The 20,299-nt window shown below is 47.5% G+C and overlaps 1 protein-coding gene across 2 annotated transcripts in view; it reads left to right on the top strand.

Moving 5' to 3' along the window:
• CMTM7 (CKLF like MARVEL transmembrane domain containing 7) overlaps positions 1–20,299 on the top strand; it is a 42,230-nt gene that overhangs the window by 12,783 nt on the left and 9,148 nt on the right. For both annotated transcript variants that reach the window (XR_016394675.1, XM_022553701.2), the window contains exon 2: positions 19,840–20,013. Coding sequence is in view for 1 of the 2 variants with exons in the window: in XM_022553701.2 (XP_022409409.1) it covers positions 19,840–20,013 (174 nt within the window). In the remaining variant the exon portion in view is untranslated. The remainder of the gene's footprint in view (positions 1–19,839; positions 20,014–20,299) is intronic.

The following is a 20,299-nucleotide window of genomic DNA, read 5'->3' on the forward strand; positions in this document are numbered from 1 at the left end:
CCCCGAAAGAATTACAATAGTAACATCACTGATCACTGATCACAGATCACTATAACAAATATAATAATAATGAAAAAGTTTGAAATACTTCAAGGATTACCAAAGTGTGACACAGACATGACGTGAGCAAATGCTGTTGGAAAACAGGCACCAATAGATACTCCAGGAGGTCAGTGACGCCAGTGCTATTGTAAAAAATGCAATAAAGCAAAATGCAGTAAAACAAGATATGCCTATATTTAGCGCTATGATCACCATTTCAACATATAATTGTCTTAGTGTCATTTAGGGATAAAAAATTGATTTCCAGATGTAGTGGGTCATCTGGTCCCCCTCCCCTCAAATTTATATCCCCGTCCTAAACCCAGGGACCTGTGAATGTTACCTTATTTGGAACAAGGGTCTTTCCAGATTTAATCACGTTAAGGGTCTTTAAATGATTATCTAGATTTTCTGGGTGGGCCCTACATCCCACGACAAGTGTTTTTATAAGAGACTCAACAGCAGGGTTGTGGGGAAGGCGACGGTGATGTGAAGATGGGGCAGAGCTTGAGTGATGCAGCCATGAGCCAGGATGGCCAGAGCAGCCGTGGAAGCTGGGAGAAGTAAGGAACACACCCTCCTGAAGCCTCCAGAGAGAGCTCAGCTCCGCCAACTCCTTGATTGCAGCCCAGTTATATTGATTTTGGACTTCTGGTCTCCAGAGCTATGAAAAAATAAATTTCTGTTGTTCTAAGCCACCAATTTTCTGGTAACTTGTAACAGCAGCCACAGGACACTAATAAACCAATTAAAGACTGTCCGTTGTGGGCAGACTTTTCATAGTTTGTCCTTTTAATTGATTATTTATTTTTAATATTTATTTATTTGGCTGTGCCGGGTCTTAGTTACAGCACATAGGATCTTTAGTTGCGGCATGCATGTGGGATCTAGTTCCCCGACCAGGGATCGAACCCAGGCCCCCTGCATTGGGAGTGTGGAGCCTTAGCCGCTGAACCACCAGGGAAGTCCCTAGTTTGTCCTTCCAGAAGCATGAAGTTTTGGAGAGGTGATGGCCACCCTCTGCCACTCTGGCTGGCAGTTACGCCTCCATCTTCTTTATTTTAGCACATTTTTTTCCTTAATAGCTTCTTCAGAGAGAAGCGGTCCTTGAATTTTTGCTGAGAAAAGCAGAACCATAAAGACAGAGCAAACTTGAAGGGAGAGAGCATCAGAGTCATTCTCAGATGGCAGGGTGGAGGCAAAAGATGAAAAGTGGGTTCCAGAGATGTGCTGTCTGGCCTTCCACAGACAGTAAATGAAGTGTCCCCAATTCCCACAAGCTGTTAGAATGCCAAATAAATTTTACCGCGTTCTAGTAGGATCTTCACAGATAAGAGACTGCAGCTCAAATACATCTTAAAATGGTCGAGTGAACCCTGCTTAATTTACTGCTTGTGAAATAGTTGCTGTTTTAAATGTTTGTTGAAGTGCCCAATGATTTGTCTCTAAACTATATATACTTTTGTAACTTTTTATTTATAAACAATTCCAGATATACAGAAACTTTGCAGGAACAGCACAAGGAACTCCCCACATACCCTTCCCTCAGGTTCTCTGGTCGTTAACATTTTGCCACATTTGTTTAATCATTTTTAATTTATATACACGTTATTACTTTTCTCTGGACCATTTGAGAGTAAGTTGCAGACATGATGCCCTTTTGTCCCCAGTGCTTCAGTGAGCATTTCCTAAGAAGGACCTTCTCTTACAAACTGCAGTATGGCTCCCTCCATCAGGAGATCAGTGACACCAGTGCTGTTGTGCCTAATCTATCAGCCTTATTCGGGTTTCACCAGTTGACCCACTAACGTCCTTTTTCTGGTCTAGTGTTGCCTTCAGTGGTTGTGTCTCTGTAATCTCTTCAACCTGGAACGGTCTCTCTTATCTTTTGTGACTTTGACATTTGTGAAGAGTCCAGGACAGAGCAGCCCCATCATTGGATATTGAAGTTGGTTTGGAGGGACCCTCTGATTCTCCGTGTTTTGTGGCTACAACAGAGACAAAAGAGAAAGAAAGGAAAGAAAAGTGTTTGGATCATGGTGACTTATCCCCCTTTTAGTGCTTTTGTTTTCACAAAAGTCCCTTTAGCAGACTTCCTATCTGGAGGTAATAGTTCAAGTTGAGCTTAACTGCATGTCCTGTTAATAAAAAGAAAAAACAAAAATGGCTTAGCTCAAAGGTAACATCCTTAAGGGACTTCCCTGGCGGTCTAGTGGTTAAGACTCCACACTTCCACTGCAGGGGGCACAGGTTCGATCCCTGGTCGGGGAACTAAGATCCTGCATGCCTCATGGCTCGGCCAAAAAAAAAGTAATATCCTTGGGACAACGGCTAAAATTGCTTGGGGGATTCCTCACAACAGCCTCTATCATTTAGTTACTGTTATTTTCCTTTCTTTTTTTTTTTTTTTTTTGCCATGCGCCCTAGTTCACAGTAATTTATGCCATCATATACAGAGTTCAGCTGAAGTATTTAGCTGTTGACCAAAAACCCGTGCTCCCTCTCCCAGGGTGCAGGCTTGTTTCTGGTCGACAGCTGTGCAGCCATGCAGCTAGTTCCCACCCATGGAATGAGCGTAGAAGTGTTATTTGTCGCTTCCTTTTTGAGGCTTTTAAGAGGCAGGATTCTCTACTCTTTTTTCTGTCAGCTGTGTGCAGAGGACTCCAAGGCCGTATTTTTCATATTTATGGTTTTGTTTTGTTTTTTTGGGCCACGCCACATGGCTTACAGGATCTTTGTTCCCCGACCAGAGATCAAACCTGGGCCCTCGGCAGTGAAAGCACTGGGTCCTAACCACTGGACCGTGTGGTTTTCCCCTTTTTTTCCTATTTAAAGATAAGGAAACAGAAACAATCCCAGGTCTAGAGACGGCCTGCTTCCCCGTTCTGCCTCTGAAGGACCCCCGCATCTAAAGTAGTCCCCCACAACTCCACCCAGCCACCCCCCCATCACCCTGTTCTGTTGCCCAGTTCTGCTTTCTTCCCAGCACCTCTTTAGCTGAAATCCCCTTGCCCACATCTTCATTACCTGTTGGTGGTGGGTCTTCTCTACCAGGACCTGAACCTGCGTAGGGGCAGTGACCGTCCTACCTGGGTTCACCACAGGGTGCCTGGAATTTAGAAAGCACTGAGGATCCTTTTTTCTTGTTGTTGTTTTTGTTTGTTTTTGCTTTTTTTTAAATTTATTTTTTATTGAATATGGTTGATTTACAGTGTTGTGTTAATTACTTCTGTACAGCAGAATGATTCAATTATATATATATATATATATGTTCTTTTTAAAAATTATTCTTTTCCATATGGTTTATCACAGGATACTGAATGTAGTTCCCTGTGCTCTACAGTAGGACCTTGTTTATCCATTCTGTGTATAATAGTTTGCATCTGCTAACCCCAGCCTCCCTCTCCATCCTTCCCCCGACCCCCTCCCCCTTGGCAACGACCGTGCAGAATCTTTTTTTTTTTTTTGAATGAAATGAAAGATTTTCTTTGCCAAAGCCTCTGGTAACAGCACTCCTTTCAGAAAAGTCAGCTTGGGTGAAGTGCTTGAGAGACGTGGACCTCCTCAGAAGACCCAGTAATGATAATTATTAATCATGGTCATTAATAGGGATAATGAGGGAGAGGGGAGTGGCCCAGCTGTGGAAGGGCCCCGGGGCAGTCGCTTCAGGCCTGCAGGCCAGGAGGCAGGAGCCTGCGGGGAGAAGCTGGATGCTCAATTTTATTTAGTTCTTGGGTCAACAGCTTTCCACTGACTTACACACTCAAAACGGGGTTCCGACGCCAAAGCAAGCAGAGATGAGCTGAGGGATGAGAGAAGTGTCTGCTGGTTTGTCAAGCTGTCAGGACAGGGCTCCTAATTTAAAGCAACACCAGCAAACACTGAACAATGGCATCGCTGTAGTGGATTAAAGGCTGAGAGAATAGAAGACCTGACGCAGCCAGCTCACTTTCGGATTTCTAGTTCTGGCTTGAGTGATAAACCTTCGTGTGGTCCTAGTCGTGGCTCTTTGTCTGGCAGAGGCTCTGCTTCAGATATTTATTTGATGCTTCCTCTGTCCCAGCCCTGTGCCAGATGTTGAGGGGGACAGCGGTGAACAAGGCTGATCAGACCTTTCCCCTTGGGCAGAAGATCTGGACACTGTACAGGTGTTGTGTTTCATCACCTCCAAGGCGGCATTGTTTTAAGCACTGCTAGGAAAGGAAGCCAATGTTAACTATATGAGGATGCAAATCTCTTATCATTTAGAAATTTTATTTTATGCTCCTTGAAAGAGTTCCTTTAGACTTAACTAAATGGAGATTTTATATATTCTTGTGAATACATAAAAAGGAAACGATGAAGGAAAATAAATTGGTTAAGGTATTCCTAAAGTGGCCCTCTTCTAAATTTCTTTTTTTTTTTTTTAAGGACTCTTTTTAAAGAAATCCTTTTTAAATATCTTTGCATACTCTGGTCCTCTGTGCCATCCAAAGAGTGAGCAGTGCAGCATTCTTTAGAAGAATCCATGAAAGAACTAAAAGCTACTGGTGCTGGGCTCGTAAGCTGGCTTTTGACTCCTGCTTCTGGAAATGATGCTAAATGTGCCTGTTTCACCATCTCACCATCTCAGCCCCACAACCTCTGGTTCCCAGGGCTTCGAAGAGTGCTCCGCTCTGGCCTCTGGGATTTTCTTCCATGTGCTGACATCCATTCGCAAGTTTTGATGCTGGCACATGGCAGGCAATGGTAACTGCTCCACAGGTGCTGTCTGGTCTGGCCAGGTGTAGCTCCACCTCCGGCTGGAGGGAAGGGATGGTGTGAAAAGACGGGGTACCTTTGAATCCTTGAAGTGTGATTAGTATAGGGACCCAAGGTTTTGCAGGAGGGGGCAGAGGGTGCTCTGGGTCCTCCCAGCCTGTGCTCAGACCTTCCCGGCAAAGGCGCCTCCAGGCTGAGACCTGAGCATGGGATGATGGCGAGGCAGGAGGTAAAGGCGGGAAGAGGGTTCCGGAGGAGGGAACGGCCTGTGCAAAGGCGTAGAGTTTGGAAAAATTCTTGATTGCTTCACAGAATGGGCGTTTTGGTAGTGGTGAGGTATGGAAGCGCTGTCAGCCATAGAAATCAGTTCGTCATGGTTCTGTTAGGCTTTGACAGCTTCCCCATTGTTGTCGACTGCCTCATCAAAATTGCTGGGGGAATTAATCAAGCAGTGAGGGTGTTAATTTACCTGTATCATCTGGGTCTTTCATTGAAAGTCTAAACAGGATAAACTGGGAAAAAGTTTCTTGACACCTCTGTTCAGCTGCCACCCTTCCCTGGTCGCAGCATTATTTCCATGGTTCGGGTCTACTCACAGTTCTCTGTACGTTGCTTTTTAAAGTTTTTATAATGGGGAATTTTCAACATAAAAATATTGAGAATATTCTAATGACCCTGCATCCATCACCCAACTAAAACAATTATCAACACACCGTCAATCTTGTTTTATGTCTGTCTCCCATCTACCCCATGGATTGTTTTGAAGCGAATCCTAGATTCCATATTTCAGTATGTATACTTTTTAATAGTGACCACTATTACTATATTATATTATATTGTTATACTACTGTTGTCATAGCTTAAAAGACAAGCAATATCAAATATCCAGTCTGTTCAGGTTTCTGCAGTTATGTGTGTATGTGCCTAAACAGTTGGTTTGTTCAAATCAGGATCCAGATAAAAACCACACACTGTATTTTGTTCATGTGTCTCTCAAGTCTCTTTTAATCTACGGCTTCCTCCTCTTCCTTCTTTTTCATTACAATTTATTTCTTGAATAAAGCTGTTCATTCATTCCTGGTTCACTCCCATTGAGTAGATGCGTCTGAGTGCATCCCTGCAGTGTCCTTAACAAGTTCTTCAGTCCCCAGTATTTCCTACCAGTTGGCAGTTAGATCTGCAGGTTCAGTTGATTGTGGTATTGATCTTGAAACCTGTGACATTGCTAAACCCATTTATTAGTTCTAGAATCTTTTTCTGTAGATTCTGTTGGCATTTTCCACATAAATAATCATGTTGTTTACAAATAAAGAAGTTTTGTTTCTTCCTTTTCAATCTACATGCCTTTTATTTCCTTTTCTTACTGCAACCTTGGGAAATACGTTGAATAAGCGTGGTGAAAGAGGACATCCTTGTTCCCTATTTTAGGGGGAAACATGCAGTCTCTCATTACTAAGTACATTGTTAGCTTTAGATTATTTTGTAGATGCCTTTTATCAGGTTAAGGAAGTTCCCTGCTATCCTAGTTTGCTGAAAGCTTTTATCATAAATGGATATTGAATTTTGTCAAATGCTTTTTCTGTATCAGTTGATATGAGTATTTGGGTTTTCTTCTTCTGTCTGTTAATATGGTACATACATTGATTTTCAAATGTTGAACCAGCCATGCATTCCTGGGACAAACTTTAGTTAATTCTTGAGCATTTATGTTTTTTTATAGATTGTTGGATTCAATATGCCAATATTTTGTAGGGTTTTGATAGCCTGGAAAGAGTTGATCCAGCAGCTTACTAATGACCCAGCCCACTTCCAGACCTTCTCTTTGAGACATTCACATACTGATAAGCCAGTGCGGGTTGTTCTGAATCCTTGTCTCTCATTCCTCTTCCTGTGGTTGCTGCTCTTTTGGGCTTTAGCTGTGTCTCACTTCTGCCCATGTGTTAGAACAGCATAACGTAGTGAAACTCAATTCAGAAACAGGATGTGAAAAGAAGCATTTGATTCCAGATCCAAGGTGATTTGTCTCACTTTACTGAGGTCCTGCTCTGTGCCCGGCCCCAGTGCAGCCCTGGGGACAGTGTATTTGTGCTGCATTTATCTGAGTGGTCTGGTTCCCTCTTAGCAGGTGCACGAGAGGGGGCTTTGTTTAGGATGAACTTTATGTTCATGTCTCTGTCCTTCCTGCTTCCTCCACAGGCATCTAGACCAGGGCAGAGGCAGGGCTGCTCCGTGGGGACCGAAAGGCCCTGTGTCTTACCACCAGGCAGGTTTTACAGCAGCCAGGAGGCTCAGGGTGACCCTGCAGGCCTGGTGAGGGGAAGTGTAGGGAGGGGCCACGTTCTAGCCTTACCCATTATTTTGTAAGTGAAGGTCAAGGGGGTGGGGAACTTTCTGAAGGAAAGTCTTTGTTTTCACCGGGCACACAGGTGACTCGAAAGTGAGAGAGCAAAGGAGAGCGAGGCATCAGAGAAGGGCCTGCTTTTGGGAGTGATGTCACTGAAGCTAGGGGCGCAGGTCACAGTAACTGTGCCCTTGAACCGAGGACATGGTGGCTGGAGAGGGAAGAAGACAGGGGCGAGGTGTCCATGCCAGCCCCAAGGTCTTGTCCTCTCTGGGGAGTTGTTCTCTAGAATTGGGCCAGAGAGCAAGAGAGGGGGCACTGGTGGCCCGCAGGAGGGGGAGGCCTGGCACATTTTTCTTTCATGAGTGGCTTTGTGCCAAGGTCTGGACAGATGGGACTGCTGGCTCATTTGGATCCTGTGGTCAGCAGTCAGGAATCCGAGGCAGCCCCCTCCCGAATGGGCTCGCAGGGGGAGTTTCCTGTTGGCTTCCGCCTGCTGTGATGCGGGGGCTGCTCCCCACGCCACCCCCAAGGGTCCCCGGAACATCTGTGCTGCCTGCCGTCCCCCTGCCACCCACCTTCCCTGCCCGCTTCTCTGGCTGAATGTCTGCTTCCGCTCCTTGTCCCCTGCAAGGATGGACAGCCTCCTCCTAACTGATCCCGCACCCCTTCTCCCCCAGATCCACTAGATTCGTTTTCCAAGCCTGCAGTTCTGTTGTGGTTCTTCCCTGCTCAGTAACCTTCACTGGCTCCCCATTGCCTGCCCGGAATATCTACTTCCTCAGCTTGGAATCAGACGACCGCCGCCCCTGCCAGCTCTGCTCCCGTCATGCACTTGTGCGGTTTGCTTACAATGGAGAACAACTCACCTGTCCCCAAATACACCCTGTGCTTTTCCACCCTACGCCTTCCCACCAGGTTCCCTCAGCTGGAAGCCTCCTTTTCCCTTCCCTGTGTGTTCAGATCCTGCGTCCCGTGGGTCCACGGTGGGCCACACCCGCTCTTCACAGAGGACGTCCCTGGCCTTCCTCTCCTCCAGCATCCTTCCTCACAGATGATACCTCCCTGATGGCATTCGTCCCCTGTTTTCTTTTTAGGTACCTGTGTCTGGGTCTGAGGCTCCTCGCCCTTTGGACAGCATGGGTGTCTAAACTGTCCTTACGTTGTGCTCATCTCCTGGTGACAACTGGCTGCACTTAGATGAACCACCATTTAAGTGCTGCTCTGTGCTAAGAGCTTCTCAAACATCATCCTGTTTATTCTTCCCAAAATACCTCTGCAAGGACTTTTTAAAAATTAATTAATTTATTTATTTTTGGCTGCGTTGGGACTTCATTGCTGTGCGCAGGCTTTCTCTGGTTGGGTGAGCAGGGGCTACTCGTTGTTGCGGTGCACGGGCTTCTCATCACAGTGGCTTGTTGCAGAGCAGGGCTCTAGGCGCACAAGCTTCAGTAGTTGTGGCACGCAGACTCAGTAGTTGTGGCTTGCGGGCTCTAGAGTGCAGGCTCAGTAGTCACGGCGCACAGGCTTAATCGCTCTGCGGCATGTGGGATCTTCCCAGACCGGGGCTCGAACCCATGTCCCCTGCATTGGCAGGCAGATTCTTAACCACTGCACCACCAGGGAAGCCCTATCCCCATTTTAAAGATGAGGAAACTGAGGCCCAGCGAGGTTAACTGGCCCATTAGTAATTGTGTTTGTTAAGTGACTATTTGACCTATCATGGTTGCTGGCCGTGCTTTACTGTTCCCCTTCAGCCTCACTCGTTCTGATTGGAGGTAGCCTTTGGCCAACACTCAGGCGTCCTTCTCCACTCCTCACAGGATACCAGATGACAATCATGCATCCTTAACCACTGTGGTTTTCCATCAGTGACACATGCTTACAATCCTTTAATGGTTCTTAGGTACTTGCTTTGTCATTTTTTAGCCCAGACTGATTTCTTTTTCCCCCAGGCTGGCACTGATTTGGCATCATGCTGCCTGGGTTTTTAATCAAGGTGTCCCACACCCACATTCTCAAATTCACCAGGCGCTTACTTCTGGCACGTGCCCAGGGCTGGATACCAGGCCTCCTGCTGGGGCCGGCCGCACAGCTTCTTCAAATATTTACTTCCCCAGGATCTGGCCAAAGTACTGAGTGGCATAACCCTTTCTTCTGCATCAAGGTTTCTGTAGGATTGTCTTTGGCAAAGTGGAAACCAGTGTAGCCTTGTGTCCCTCAGCAGGGCTGGGAACATGGTTAGGACTCAATAAATAATCACTGAATAAATAATTTATTCTTCTTTCCACTTTAAAAACTGGGGTTGCCTGAATGGGAAACCAGGGAAATTCTGAAAACAGATGCATCGGTTAGCTTTTGCTGCATGACAAACAGTCATAAAATCTTGGTGGCATCAACAATGAGTGTTTGTTGCTCACATGACGGAGGTCAGCTGGGGTTGACCCTGCTAATCATGACCCGGGCTGGCTTCCATGTCTCGAGGTTAGTTTCTAGTCTGATCTGAGCTGGGTTCAGCTGGAGTAACTGGGTTCAGCACTATCCACGTGTCTGTCACCACGTGTCTGTCACCTTCTGGGAGTCTAGCAGCTTGAGTCTCGTGACATGGTGGGAGGTGGTGTTGTCACAGAGCTCATGGTGGGCAGTACCCGCTCCCCAGACTTAAGGAGCTGCCTGTGCTCAGCACTGTGTAGACAGTTGCCGCCCTGAATTTAAAGAAAATCAATACGTAGATGTATTTGGTAGGAGGATCTTCTTTTCAAGTGAAATCTTACCAGGAAGCATAAATAAGTGGTTCTCACCAGCTGAGCCACTCGGGGTGGGCTGAGAGGATGCTAAGGCAGCTGTCCTGGGCTCCTGCTTTTCCCTCTTAGATGCCACGGCTGCAGGGAAGCCCAGACCGAGAGCTCGAGGATGTAGCCTCTGACTGTCACTGGCATTTTTCATTTTTCTCAATCGAACCCGGAGCCTCCAGGCCCAGCAGTTTTTGCCCCATCAGAGCCTCTCGTCGAGGACGATCCAGGACAAGCATCCTCTCGGATGCGATGTGGGACGGAGGTGGGGATCTATCGAGCCATCCTCCGCCGTCCCCTTTACAGCCGCTTCGTTATGTAATAGTCAGCGACAAGGTTTTCGGAGGCGACAGCTGCCTTCCAGCTGAGCTGCCCCAAGAGCGTCTCCGCAGAGGGGACTTGTCTAAGCCAGAGTGCCAGGTGCGAGACGCAGATGTGATCTCTCACCTGGGCACACCACTGCCCTCTGAGTGGACCTCAACTTCCCCTTGCAAAGAATCAAAACACGAAACCCAGAACAATGCATATGCAACTTTCAAAACAGACCAAGCGGGACCTTTTTTTTTGTTTAAGCGCCTGCTCCAGCTGCTGTGCTTGCACAGCAAATCACGCCCAAGGTTAGTAGCTGTAAAACAGCCACTTACTACGCTCACAGAGTCTGTGGGTCAGGAGCTTGGGCAGGATGCAGTGAACAGGGCTTGTCTTTGCTCCAGGATGACTGGGCTGCATCTGGGAGACCTCGAGAGCTGGGGCTGGAATGACTGAAGACTAGCTTTCTCTCTTGTGGTGGTTGATACTGGCTGGTGACCAGCCCTTAGCTGGGGTTTTGGCCAGACGCCCACCCGTGGCCTCACCAAGTGACCTCTGGTGGGAGAGTTCCAGGGGTGCATCTGCAGATGGGGAGGCCACAGGGAAGCTATGTCGGGGCCCCTAACCCAGCCGTGGGAGGCCTGCCCTGTCAATCCCACCACATTCCAGGCGGTGCCAAGGCTGCCCAGATTCAAGGGGAGCGGATGGATTCTGCTTCTTGGTGGGGAGCAGCAAGGTTCTGGAAGAGCACAGGAGCCTGGAAATGTTGCTGTGGCCGTTTTTGGAAAACATAGTCAGCCATAGTCAGTGTGCTAACGGGGGGTCGGATGTTCCCTTTACCCTGCACTGCTGAGGCCAAAGGAATTAGAATATCTGGTTGCAGAGAGTTTAAGCTTCTTGTGCAGCCCGGTCCGGTCCCGTCCCGTCTCCTACCACAGGCCATTGAGTCTTCAGGGAAAGCTTTACAGTTCAAGCTTTGCTGATGAAGTCATCTGCCCAGTCCCACAGCTTGGGGGAAAAAAAACACATAAAAGAGGCAGGAAGCAGGGTACTGTGGTTAAGAACCGCATTTGGGAACCAGATGGAAAAGACTGAATCCCATCTCTGTGCAAATAGCTCTGTGGCCTGGGGCAGGCACCTCTCCACATCTGTTTCCTCATCTGTAGAAGGGGAGTCATAATAGCACAACCCTGTCCCGGGTACGTGGGCGGTACCTAATGAGTAAGTAGTAGCCATTCGTGAGAATAATCATCATTCTTTCAGCACTTTGTAAAAAGCTCATGTCCCAGCAAGGGCTGTGGACCCTGCCCTGCTCCCCCTGTCCTGGAGAAGATTCTTGGCAGTCACCCTCTTTTATTTTATTTTTATTATTCATCGGGGAACCTCTGGGAAACACTAGCTCCTACTGAGTCGGACCCTGGCTGCACACAGGGGTCTCATCATCTGATTTTATCCTGATCTTAGAATCTTAAAAAAGAGCATTTAATGTATTTTCTATGTTTCCCCCTGTCCTAAATTAATATTGTGTTTCCTCAATTGAAAACCCACCACTGGGGAATTCCCTGGCGGTGCAATGGTTAGGACTCAGCGCTTTCACTGCCGAGGCCCGGGTTCAGTCCCTGGTTGGGGAACTAAGATTCTGCAAGACTAGAAGCCAAACAAAAAAAAACCCACCACTGTTTCAATAGGATAATTTACTAGAGATGGCATTACTGGGTCAAAGAATACGCATTTTTAAAAGATATTTGACAATTTGGTGTTGAGCCCAGCAGTGCCTCCCAAGCCCATGCTCAGTTTTTTTTTTTTTTAATTAATTAATTTATTTTTGGCTACGTTGGGTCTTCGTTGCAGTGCATGGGCTTCTCATTGCAGTGGCTTCTCTTGTTGCGGAGCACGGGCTCTAGGCGCACAGACTTCAGTAGTTGTGGCACGCGGGCTCAGTGGTTGTGGCTCACAGGCTCAGTAATTGTGATGCACGGGCTTAGTTGCTCTGTGGCATGTGGGATCTTCCCGGACCAGGGCTCGAACCCGTGTCCCCTGCATTGGCAGGCAGATTCTTAACCACTGCGCCACCAGGGAAGTCCCCCATGCTCAATATTAACCCTCACATGTTAGTTCACTGTTAATATTATTTCACGGTTCATTGCATACTTATTTGGGGTGAAGCACCAGGACTTTCCATGTGTTAACTGAAGTTAATCCTCATCGCATCCTTAGAGGGTGTACTGTCACCTTCATCACCCGCTGTAACAGTCACCAATTCATGCCCAGTCCTCCTTGAAATACATCCTCATCCCCTTACTCTTCCCATATTATTTTTAACAGCTTTATTGAGGCATAATGTACATATTGTAAAAGCTACTCGTTTTAAGCATACTATTAAGTGATTTTGAGTAAACTGACAGGGTTGTGCAGCCATCACCGTAATCCAATTTTAGAACATTTCCATCACCCCCCAAAGACCCCTCATGCCCACTTGCTCCCATATTACTGTGAAGCAGCTCCTATACTATGTTCTGGCTCATCCATAAATGTTTCAGGGTGTGTCTCAATTGCTGGGCACTCCATCTGCTTGTTGTGGTGGCCCCTGCTAAGGCAGCCCCCCTCCTGCTTGTGCCCCCAAAGCAAACCCCTGCGTCCAGTGCTGCCTCCTGTAACCTGAGAGCCAAGGGGACGTGATTGCGGAGCAGAGGCTGCAGTCCGCCCACAGGCCATGTTTACTACGGGGTCCCGGTGAGAATCCAGTTTCACCCCAAATGCAGTTCTGCACACGTCACTGAAGGCCTCCTCTGTGCTGGGCCCTGGGAGTACAGCAGGGAGTTCGCTCTGGGCCCTGCCCGTGTGCCCACAGCTGACCCATCTCCAATGAGGAACGCAGTGGCCAGCGGTGGCCTCGGCTGGGGTGGCCAGCTTGTCAAAGCGTCACTCTGGCCTGATCCACACCTGAACGTGTGCGTGTGTATTTTGCACAGCTTCCCTGGTGACCCCTTGCTTCTGGGGTTAAAGCTCGCAGTTGTTTCAGATGCACAGGAGAACCGCAAACATACTGGCCTCCTCCTGCGCGTAAAAGGTAGGGCCTGTCCAGGGCGGTGCTTTTTCCTTTCTCTGTCCCCCTCTCAGCACGAGGCAGCAGGAGCGTGGCCTTGCCCAGTGCCTGGAACGTGGAAGGCCTCAGAGGTGCACCGTAAACTATATTCATTCATTCCAGCCACAAATAACTATGGAGAACCCACGCACCATTCAGGGTTCCTGGCTCTGGGGCAACAACAGTGAGCAAAACAGAGCAAAGCCCCCTTACGTTCGGGGGGTGACAACAAAAATAAACAGGTGAAATACACAGCTTGCTGGGGCTCTAAAGCAGAATAACCGAGTGAGGAGAGACTGCAAATGATAAAATACTTAATCTTTTTGCAAAGCAGAGTATGAAACTGTATATAGCACGTAATCCAATCTTCAAAAAGGAAAAATAATACGTATGTGCTCATAACATCCATATGTGGAAAGAAATACCCCAAAATACCAGGGGTGGTGGTTATCTCTGAGAAGTGGGATTATTGGTGATTTTTGTTTTCTTAAATAGACACCTGTATGAATTAATTTTCTATACTGAATAAGTATTGATTATGTAATTAGAGTAACCCTATTGTTTGAGCAGGACACTTGACATGACCACCATTTTTAACGGGCCCACCTTTCTGAGTTGGAGCCCCAGAGCCCTGCCTCCGAGTGTGTGGGAATCTGAATCAGGGTAGGATTCCCTTCTTTTATCCGGGGTCCCACAGGCTGTTCTGTGCTCGCCCCTAGTGGGAACTGGACAGAGAGTTCAAGCCCTTGGCTGAAAACAGAGGCAAGAGCCAGGAAATGGTCCTGGAGAGAAACAAACAGGTCCTGTAGGCAGGGCAGCATCATGGTGGGGAGCAAGGACATGCAGTCGCATGCCGGGGGCCCAGCGGGCTCTACTTCCCTGCTGTGTGACTCTCAGCAAGCCACTTAACCTTTCTGTGCCTCATTTTCCTTGTAAAATGATGACAGTAGTATTTACCTTCTAGGACTGCTGTGTGAGGATGAACTTGGTTAAAAACTGTAGAGCACTTAGCCCTGGGCTTGGGTATAGTAAGTGCTCACGAAGGGCTGTCCTTTGTGGAGCATCAAGTCAAGGAGGGCCAGTGTGACAGAAAGGAAATCCACATGTGAAACAAGAGACCGGGTGGCAGCTAGGCATTTTGCAGGGCAGCCCCCCACGACAGTGCATCCTCCTGGTCAGTGTCGGTGGTGCCAAGGTTGAGAGACCCTGAGTCCAGTGAAGCCACAGCTGATTAAAAGGAAAGGGTACATCTATATATGTGCCGTTAGAGAGCTCCAAGACGGGTCATAAGGTGCTTTTTACAACTTGACATGTGATCTTTGTAATACAAGAAAGCAAAATAAGTGGATTTTAATAACCAATGAATAATCCTGTGGCACGTGGCTGTTCATGAGATTGCATGGGGCCATTTCCTGGTCCCTAGAGGGGGCTTCACCAGCAGACAGGTGTGTCTCCCCGTGCCCCAGGGCAGAGCTCAGCTGGAACACTGCAGAGTCTCCTGCCTGCCTGCCTGCTGCCAAGCAGAGTCACTAGGGGCCTGCTTGAATCTACAAATGCAGTTTCCCATCCCTGCATCATCGTCCACATCTCTGACTTTTTGAACAAGCTTGGCTTTCATCTCCTGGGTTTTTCCAGAAAAGCCTCTTAGAGTTGGTCTGAGGCCTTTTGATGTTGCCTTTTATCAGTTACTTTCTCTCCTCCTGCCTGTCTCTCTCACTGAGACATTATCCCAAGGTCAGAATAAAAACCCTGCGAGAGGGTGGGGTGGGTGACCTGCTGGCATCCAGCCCCGGGCTCTCAAACAAAGGTGTCTGGTGCCATCTGCAGCCAGACACAGGCACACTCAGTGCCCCAGACGTGGCAGGGCACTGGGGGACAGGCCTGCCGAGGGAATGTCCCTGGGCACAGGCAGCCGGGACCCTGAGACCACCAGAGGTCATCTCCTGAGCACTGCCTCTGGAGGCTTCTCCAGAACTTGTCCATCTTAGACTTCAAAATTCCATTTCCTCCTTGAGGGAGACCCACCCAGGCCTGGGCCTGCTGCCTAGCACCTGGCCGTGGACTTAGGGACCAGCCTGTTTTAGTTCCAAAATTCTCAGGGGTCGATCGTCTCTTTCAGGTAACGTTCAGTGTGCTTCGTCTCCTGTGAAATTGAAACACACTGCTGCTTTCACAAAAATTATCTCCTCCTTTCACAAAAATTATCTCTTCTTTCTGGTAAGAATTCTGATAGCATGGAGTCAGAAAGGACACAGTTTGAGGGAGAGGAAGTGGTTTCTAGTCTGAGGGAAAGCCAGTGTCTGTAGACAGCGCCACGGGGCGTCTGAGGCCCGGCTTTGAGTTGAGGGTTCTTGCAACATGACTTTTAAACCCCTGGACATTTATGTTAGATACCTTATTTTCAACTTTCATGACAGTTCATTATAAAAGAACAGACCTGGGGCTTCCCTGATGGTCCAGTTGTTAAGACTGTTCACTTCCACTGCAGGGGGCATGGGTTTGATCCCTGGTCGGGGCACGGGGCACTAAGCTCCTACAGTGAGGCCAAAAAAGATAATAATAATAATAAATTAAAAAAGAACAGACCTTTATGAGAGGAGCTAGGAAGCACCCAGAGAAACAATTGAGTCCTTTTAGGTGGTATCACATTGACGTTACTCTAAACAGAGCCAGAACTTCCTTGGTGGTCCAGTGGGTAAGACTCCATGCTCCCAAATGCAGGGGGCTCGGCTTCGATCCCGCATGCATGCTGCAACTAAGAAATCTGCATGCCGCAACTAAAAGGTCCCACATGCCGCAACGAGGATCCCGAGTGCCTCAACGAAGACCCAGCACAGCCAAAAACTAATAATAAATTTTTAAGAAAAAATAAATGAATAAACAGAACCGTATGTGTCTTCCAAAAGCCTCCCAGCCTTCTTCACTTCAGTTTCTCTGAATTCAGGCTTTTCTCACTGAGAACAAGAAAAGGTCCTAATAGATAAACAACAGTGTCCTACTGTACAGCACAGGGAACTATATTCAATGTCTTGTAATATTGAATAATAGAAAAAGAATCTGAAAAAGAACATATATGTATAACTGATATATATATATGTACACACACATATATACACACACACACACACACAACTGAATTATTTTGCTGTACACCTGAAACTAACACAACATTGTAAATCAACTCTACTTCAAATTTTTAAAAAGGGTGGGGGAAGAAGAGGTCATGAGAGGGCTGGTTGCAGGGGGCGGAGCAGTCACCCACATCCCAGGCCTTTTCTTTCCATTGTCTGTTCTTTCTTCTGCTTCACCTTCCTGGCTGACCCCTAAGTATTGATCTAGAGGATTCAGGGCACTTGCAGAGGTTACCCACTGGCCCTGGAGGAGTTCTTGGAAAGTTTAGAGTCAATCAAGTCTCTCTTTTTTTCTTAAGTGCACTAGCTAAGATGCTGGCTAGCTAAAGTAGTAATAAATGACTGCTTCGGCAAAAAGGACACTTTTGGTAATGTACACAAGTACACACCATCCGCTGTCTAAACGAGATTGTCCAAAATTGGGCTCTGCTGGAGAAGAGCACGTGGTAGGCGGCCTGAGACCCAGGGGTCAGAATTCAGGAAGTCTTATTTAACAGTCAGATTTCCCAGAGAGGTCTGAGACAGTTTGGGGTAGAGCAATAATGTACTTCCTGCTGCACGGCGCTCAGCCCCGGGGCTCAGAGGGGAGGACCTGCCCGGGCCCCTTTCGTTGGTTGGGGAAATTCCCACCCATGTGTCTGCAGACTTTGTCACAGATGAAGACTTATAAAAATTATTCTAGTCTTTGAATTAGGTGCAAAACAGCTTCTCCACCTAGAAATCCACTGCATAATCCTGGGTTATTTGCATTTTAAGGCAGGCCTTGAATTAAAATGCCCCAGTGTGTGTGAGAGGGTCAGTGAAAGGCTGGGGAGACCCCCCAGACTCCCCAGAGAGACGAGGCCTGGAAATGGGGGCTTATAGGGCAGCAGAGCTCTGACCATCATGCACACTCCTGAGTGAAGCAAAGCCTCCCTTTGAGGCTTTAAAACAACCTCAAGGTGTGAATCATTGTATCACTGTGGCGGGCTGGCTGGAGAGGAACTGAGAAAATGAAAATCCTCATGCTGCTCATTAGCAAAGGGAAATACGCAAATGTTGAGGGTCCCTGTGTGTCAGGGCCACACTCTTCTGCTTTGACCTGTTAAGCAGAACACTCTTCACGCCCACTTTAGGCTTAAGCTGAGTGTTCTTCGCGAGCTGGTGTCCCTGTACCCGAGGACCTTGGTAGAATGCTAGCAATGAGGGGCTTTGGAAAATAGAGTTTTTAGCGTTAGCCTCTTTAACCAGCGTTAGATCCATTTCGTGATCTAATTCTCATTGTAGACTCAATTTTCTACAGCGGGGTTTCTCCACAGTAGGACAGTAGTTTGAAGGCTACACTTGAGGGCCTGTCCTGTGCATTGTGGAGGGTGGGTAGCATCCCCCCTGCAACTGTGACAACCAGGAGTGTCTCCAGACATTGCCAAATGTCCCATAGGACACGAAATCACACCCTTGGAGAATCACTGTTCTGTAGGAAAGAGGCAGTGTGAAATATTTAACCTTTGTCCTAAATTAGTTGTGCTTTTAAAATAGACCCTGAGACTTTACATACGTTTAACACCTGTGTATTATTGGTTTATCCCCTGTGTGGGGTGAACAAGACTTTGTTCTCTGTGAGTGGCCTTCCCAGAAACTCAGAACCTTCTCTCCCCTCTTCCAGTCTGCCCTTCCATGGTATTCTTATGTTGCTAATAATTGACCTGATCGTTCATTCATTAGTACTAGGTCATTAGTTTATTTATTCTGCACACTCATTCATTCATGTAACAATATACTTAGCAAGCTCTCACCGCAGGCCCAGCGGGGAGCAAGCACCACCTTGTAGCCAGGATTCCCACACATTTGATGGCACATCTGCCTTCCTCAGGTCGTTTGTGGTGAGGGCTCATAGTTTTTGGAAGGCAAAGCTGCATCTGACTTGGAGGAACACGATCCCTGGAATCAGATAGACTAAGGTTCAAATCGTGCCTCCGCAGCTTACAGTGGACGTAGCCTTAAGCTAATTATGGAGGCTTGTGTGCCTCCATTTCCCCTTATGAGCATGGGGGTGATCTTGTTGACCTGGCAGAGTTGTGGGGAGTCTCAAGGAGATCATGTACATCAAGCATCAGTAAGTGGTAACTACGAGGAAAATCGTAAATTTTCTATGGCAGGACAAACAAACAGAAAAAAACAAAAATAGCAACAACAAATGACGTGCCCCCTTTGTGGTAGGCCTTACCCCATGGGCAGTGTGCATCTGCATTACACATTAACCAGACCTCCTCAAAGCAGGAGGATGAGATCAACCTTTGAGAAAAAGCTGGCCCCTTTCTTCACATGCCAGCATTGTAATTCTATGATTAATATATTTCTTTTTCATCTTCTATAAGGGGTTGCATTAACTAAAAAGTTTGTCTCTACATGCATAATTGAAAAAAAAACAAACACTTGAGGAACTGTGTACACAATGCTAACCTGTCAATATGATACATAATTTCTTTGTCTCAAAAATATATAAAACTGTGGGACTTCCCTGGTGGCACAGTGGTTAAGAATCCGCCTGCCAATGCAGGGGACACAGGTTCGAGCCCTGGTCCGGGAAGATCCCACATGCTGTGGAGCAACTAAGCCCGTGCGCCACAACTACTGAGCCTGCACGCCTAGAGCCCATGCTCCGCGACAAGAGAAGCCACCGCAGTGAGAAGCCCACGCACTGCAACGAAGAGTAGCCCCCGCTCGCCACAACCAGAGAAAGCCCATGGGCAGCAACAAAGACCCAATGCAGCCAAAAATAAATAAATTTATTAAAAATATATATAAAACTGCATTTCTAACGCCTGATCAATGGAGCAGTTCTCAGAGCTTCTGATAATTTGTTTCCCAGGTTATAGTACTCAGTTTGGCTCGAATACAATTCTCTTTTCTTTCTTCTTAGCTTGCTGGTTATTTGATTTTTCGTTGACAGTAACTTACTGTCTGCCAGCTGGTAGGTTATACGTATGAACTGACATCTTGGTGGGTCAAAAACAGTCAAATATTGGCAAGTTCCTTCAGTTCAACCTAACATGGATACCTGGGGTTCAATATCACGCTGACTCGGTGGAGGTCCAGCAAATAAGGGAGGTGGTCCTGCCTGGTTATTTCCAGAATTCCTGCCCTCTCTCTGAGGATGCATCCTGCCAGCACATGGACCTCAGAGAACAGAGAGAACAGACCACTCTCTGCCGTCCTTGGCATTCACAATGGCTTGTGTTTCAAAAGCTTGTACTGTGGGAAATTACACTGTTCCAGCCAGTTTGTGATGGGGTAACCTGGATTGTGGCAGCTCCTCGGTCCCCTGTGGTTGTCTGTGTTTCTGTTGTGTTGTTGTTCGTTCCCTGGGTGCCCATCTTGGGTGGGCATTTCTCTGATATCTCTGTGTTCACGTCCCAGGTCTCGCTGCTGATTGCCTTCATCTGCGTGAGGAACTCTCTGTGGACCAGCTACAGTGCCTACAGCTACTTTGAAGTGGTCACCATTTGCAACTTGATCATGATTCTCGCCTTTTACCTGGTCCACCTCTTCCGCCTGTACCGCGTGCTCACCTGTATCAGCTGGCCCCTGTCGGTAAGGGAGTGGCCGGGCCTGCTCTCGGCTTGCACGAGTCAGGATGCAGGCTGGGCACTGAGACCTGACGGAGTCCTTCTTGTCTGCCTACCCCGCCTCCTGCACCATCCTTGGCTGCTTCAGCTCTGAATTTCCCACTGTTGGGTGCACGTCTATGCCTCATATCCCACTGGTTTCTAAAACTCACCACTGGTTTCTAAAACTCACCTTCCAGCTACAAGAAGGCTGTGCCTCTCACCTCAGTGCTTGTTTTCTCAAGTGACAGAAAATGGGCTGTGCGTGTGTG

This window comes from Delphinapterus leucas, chromosome 10, assembly GCF_059928025.1.
Source record: "Delphinapterus leucas isolate spDelLeu-1000000601 "Yukka" chromosome 10, BTC_Dleu_Yukka2, whole genome shotgun sequence".
NCBI classification, from domain to species: domain Eukaryota; kingdom Metazoa; phylum Chordata; class Mammalia; order Artiodactyla; family Monodontidae; genus Delphinapterus; species Delphinapterus leucas.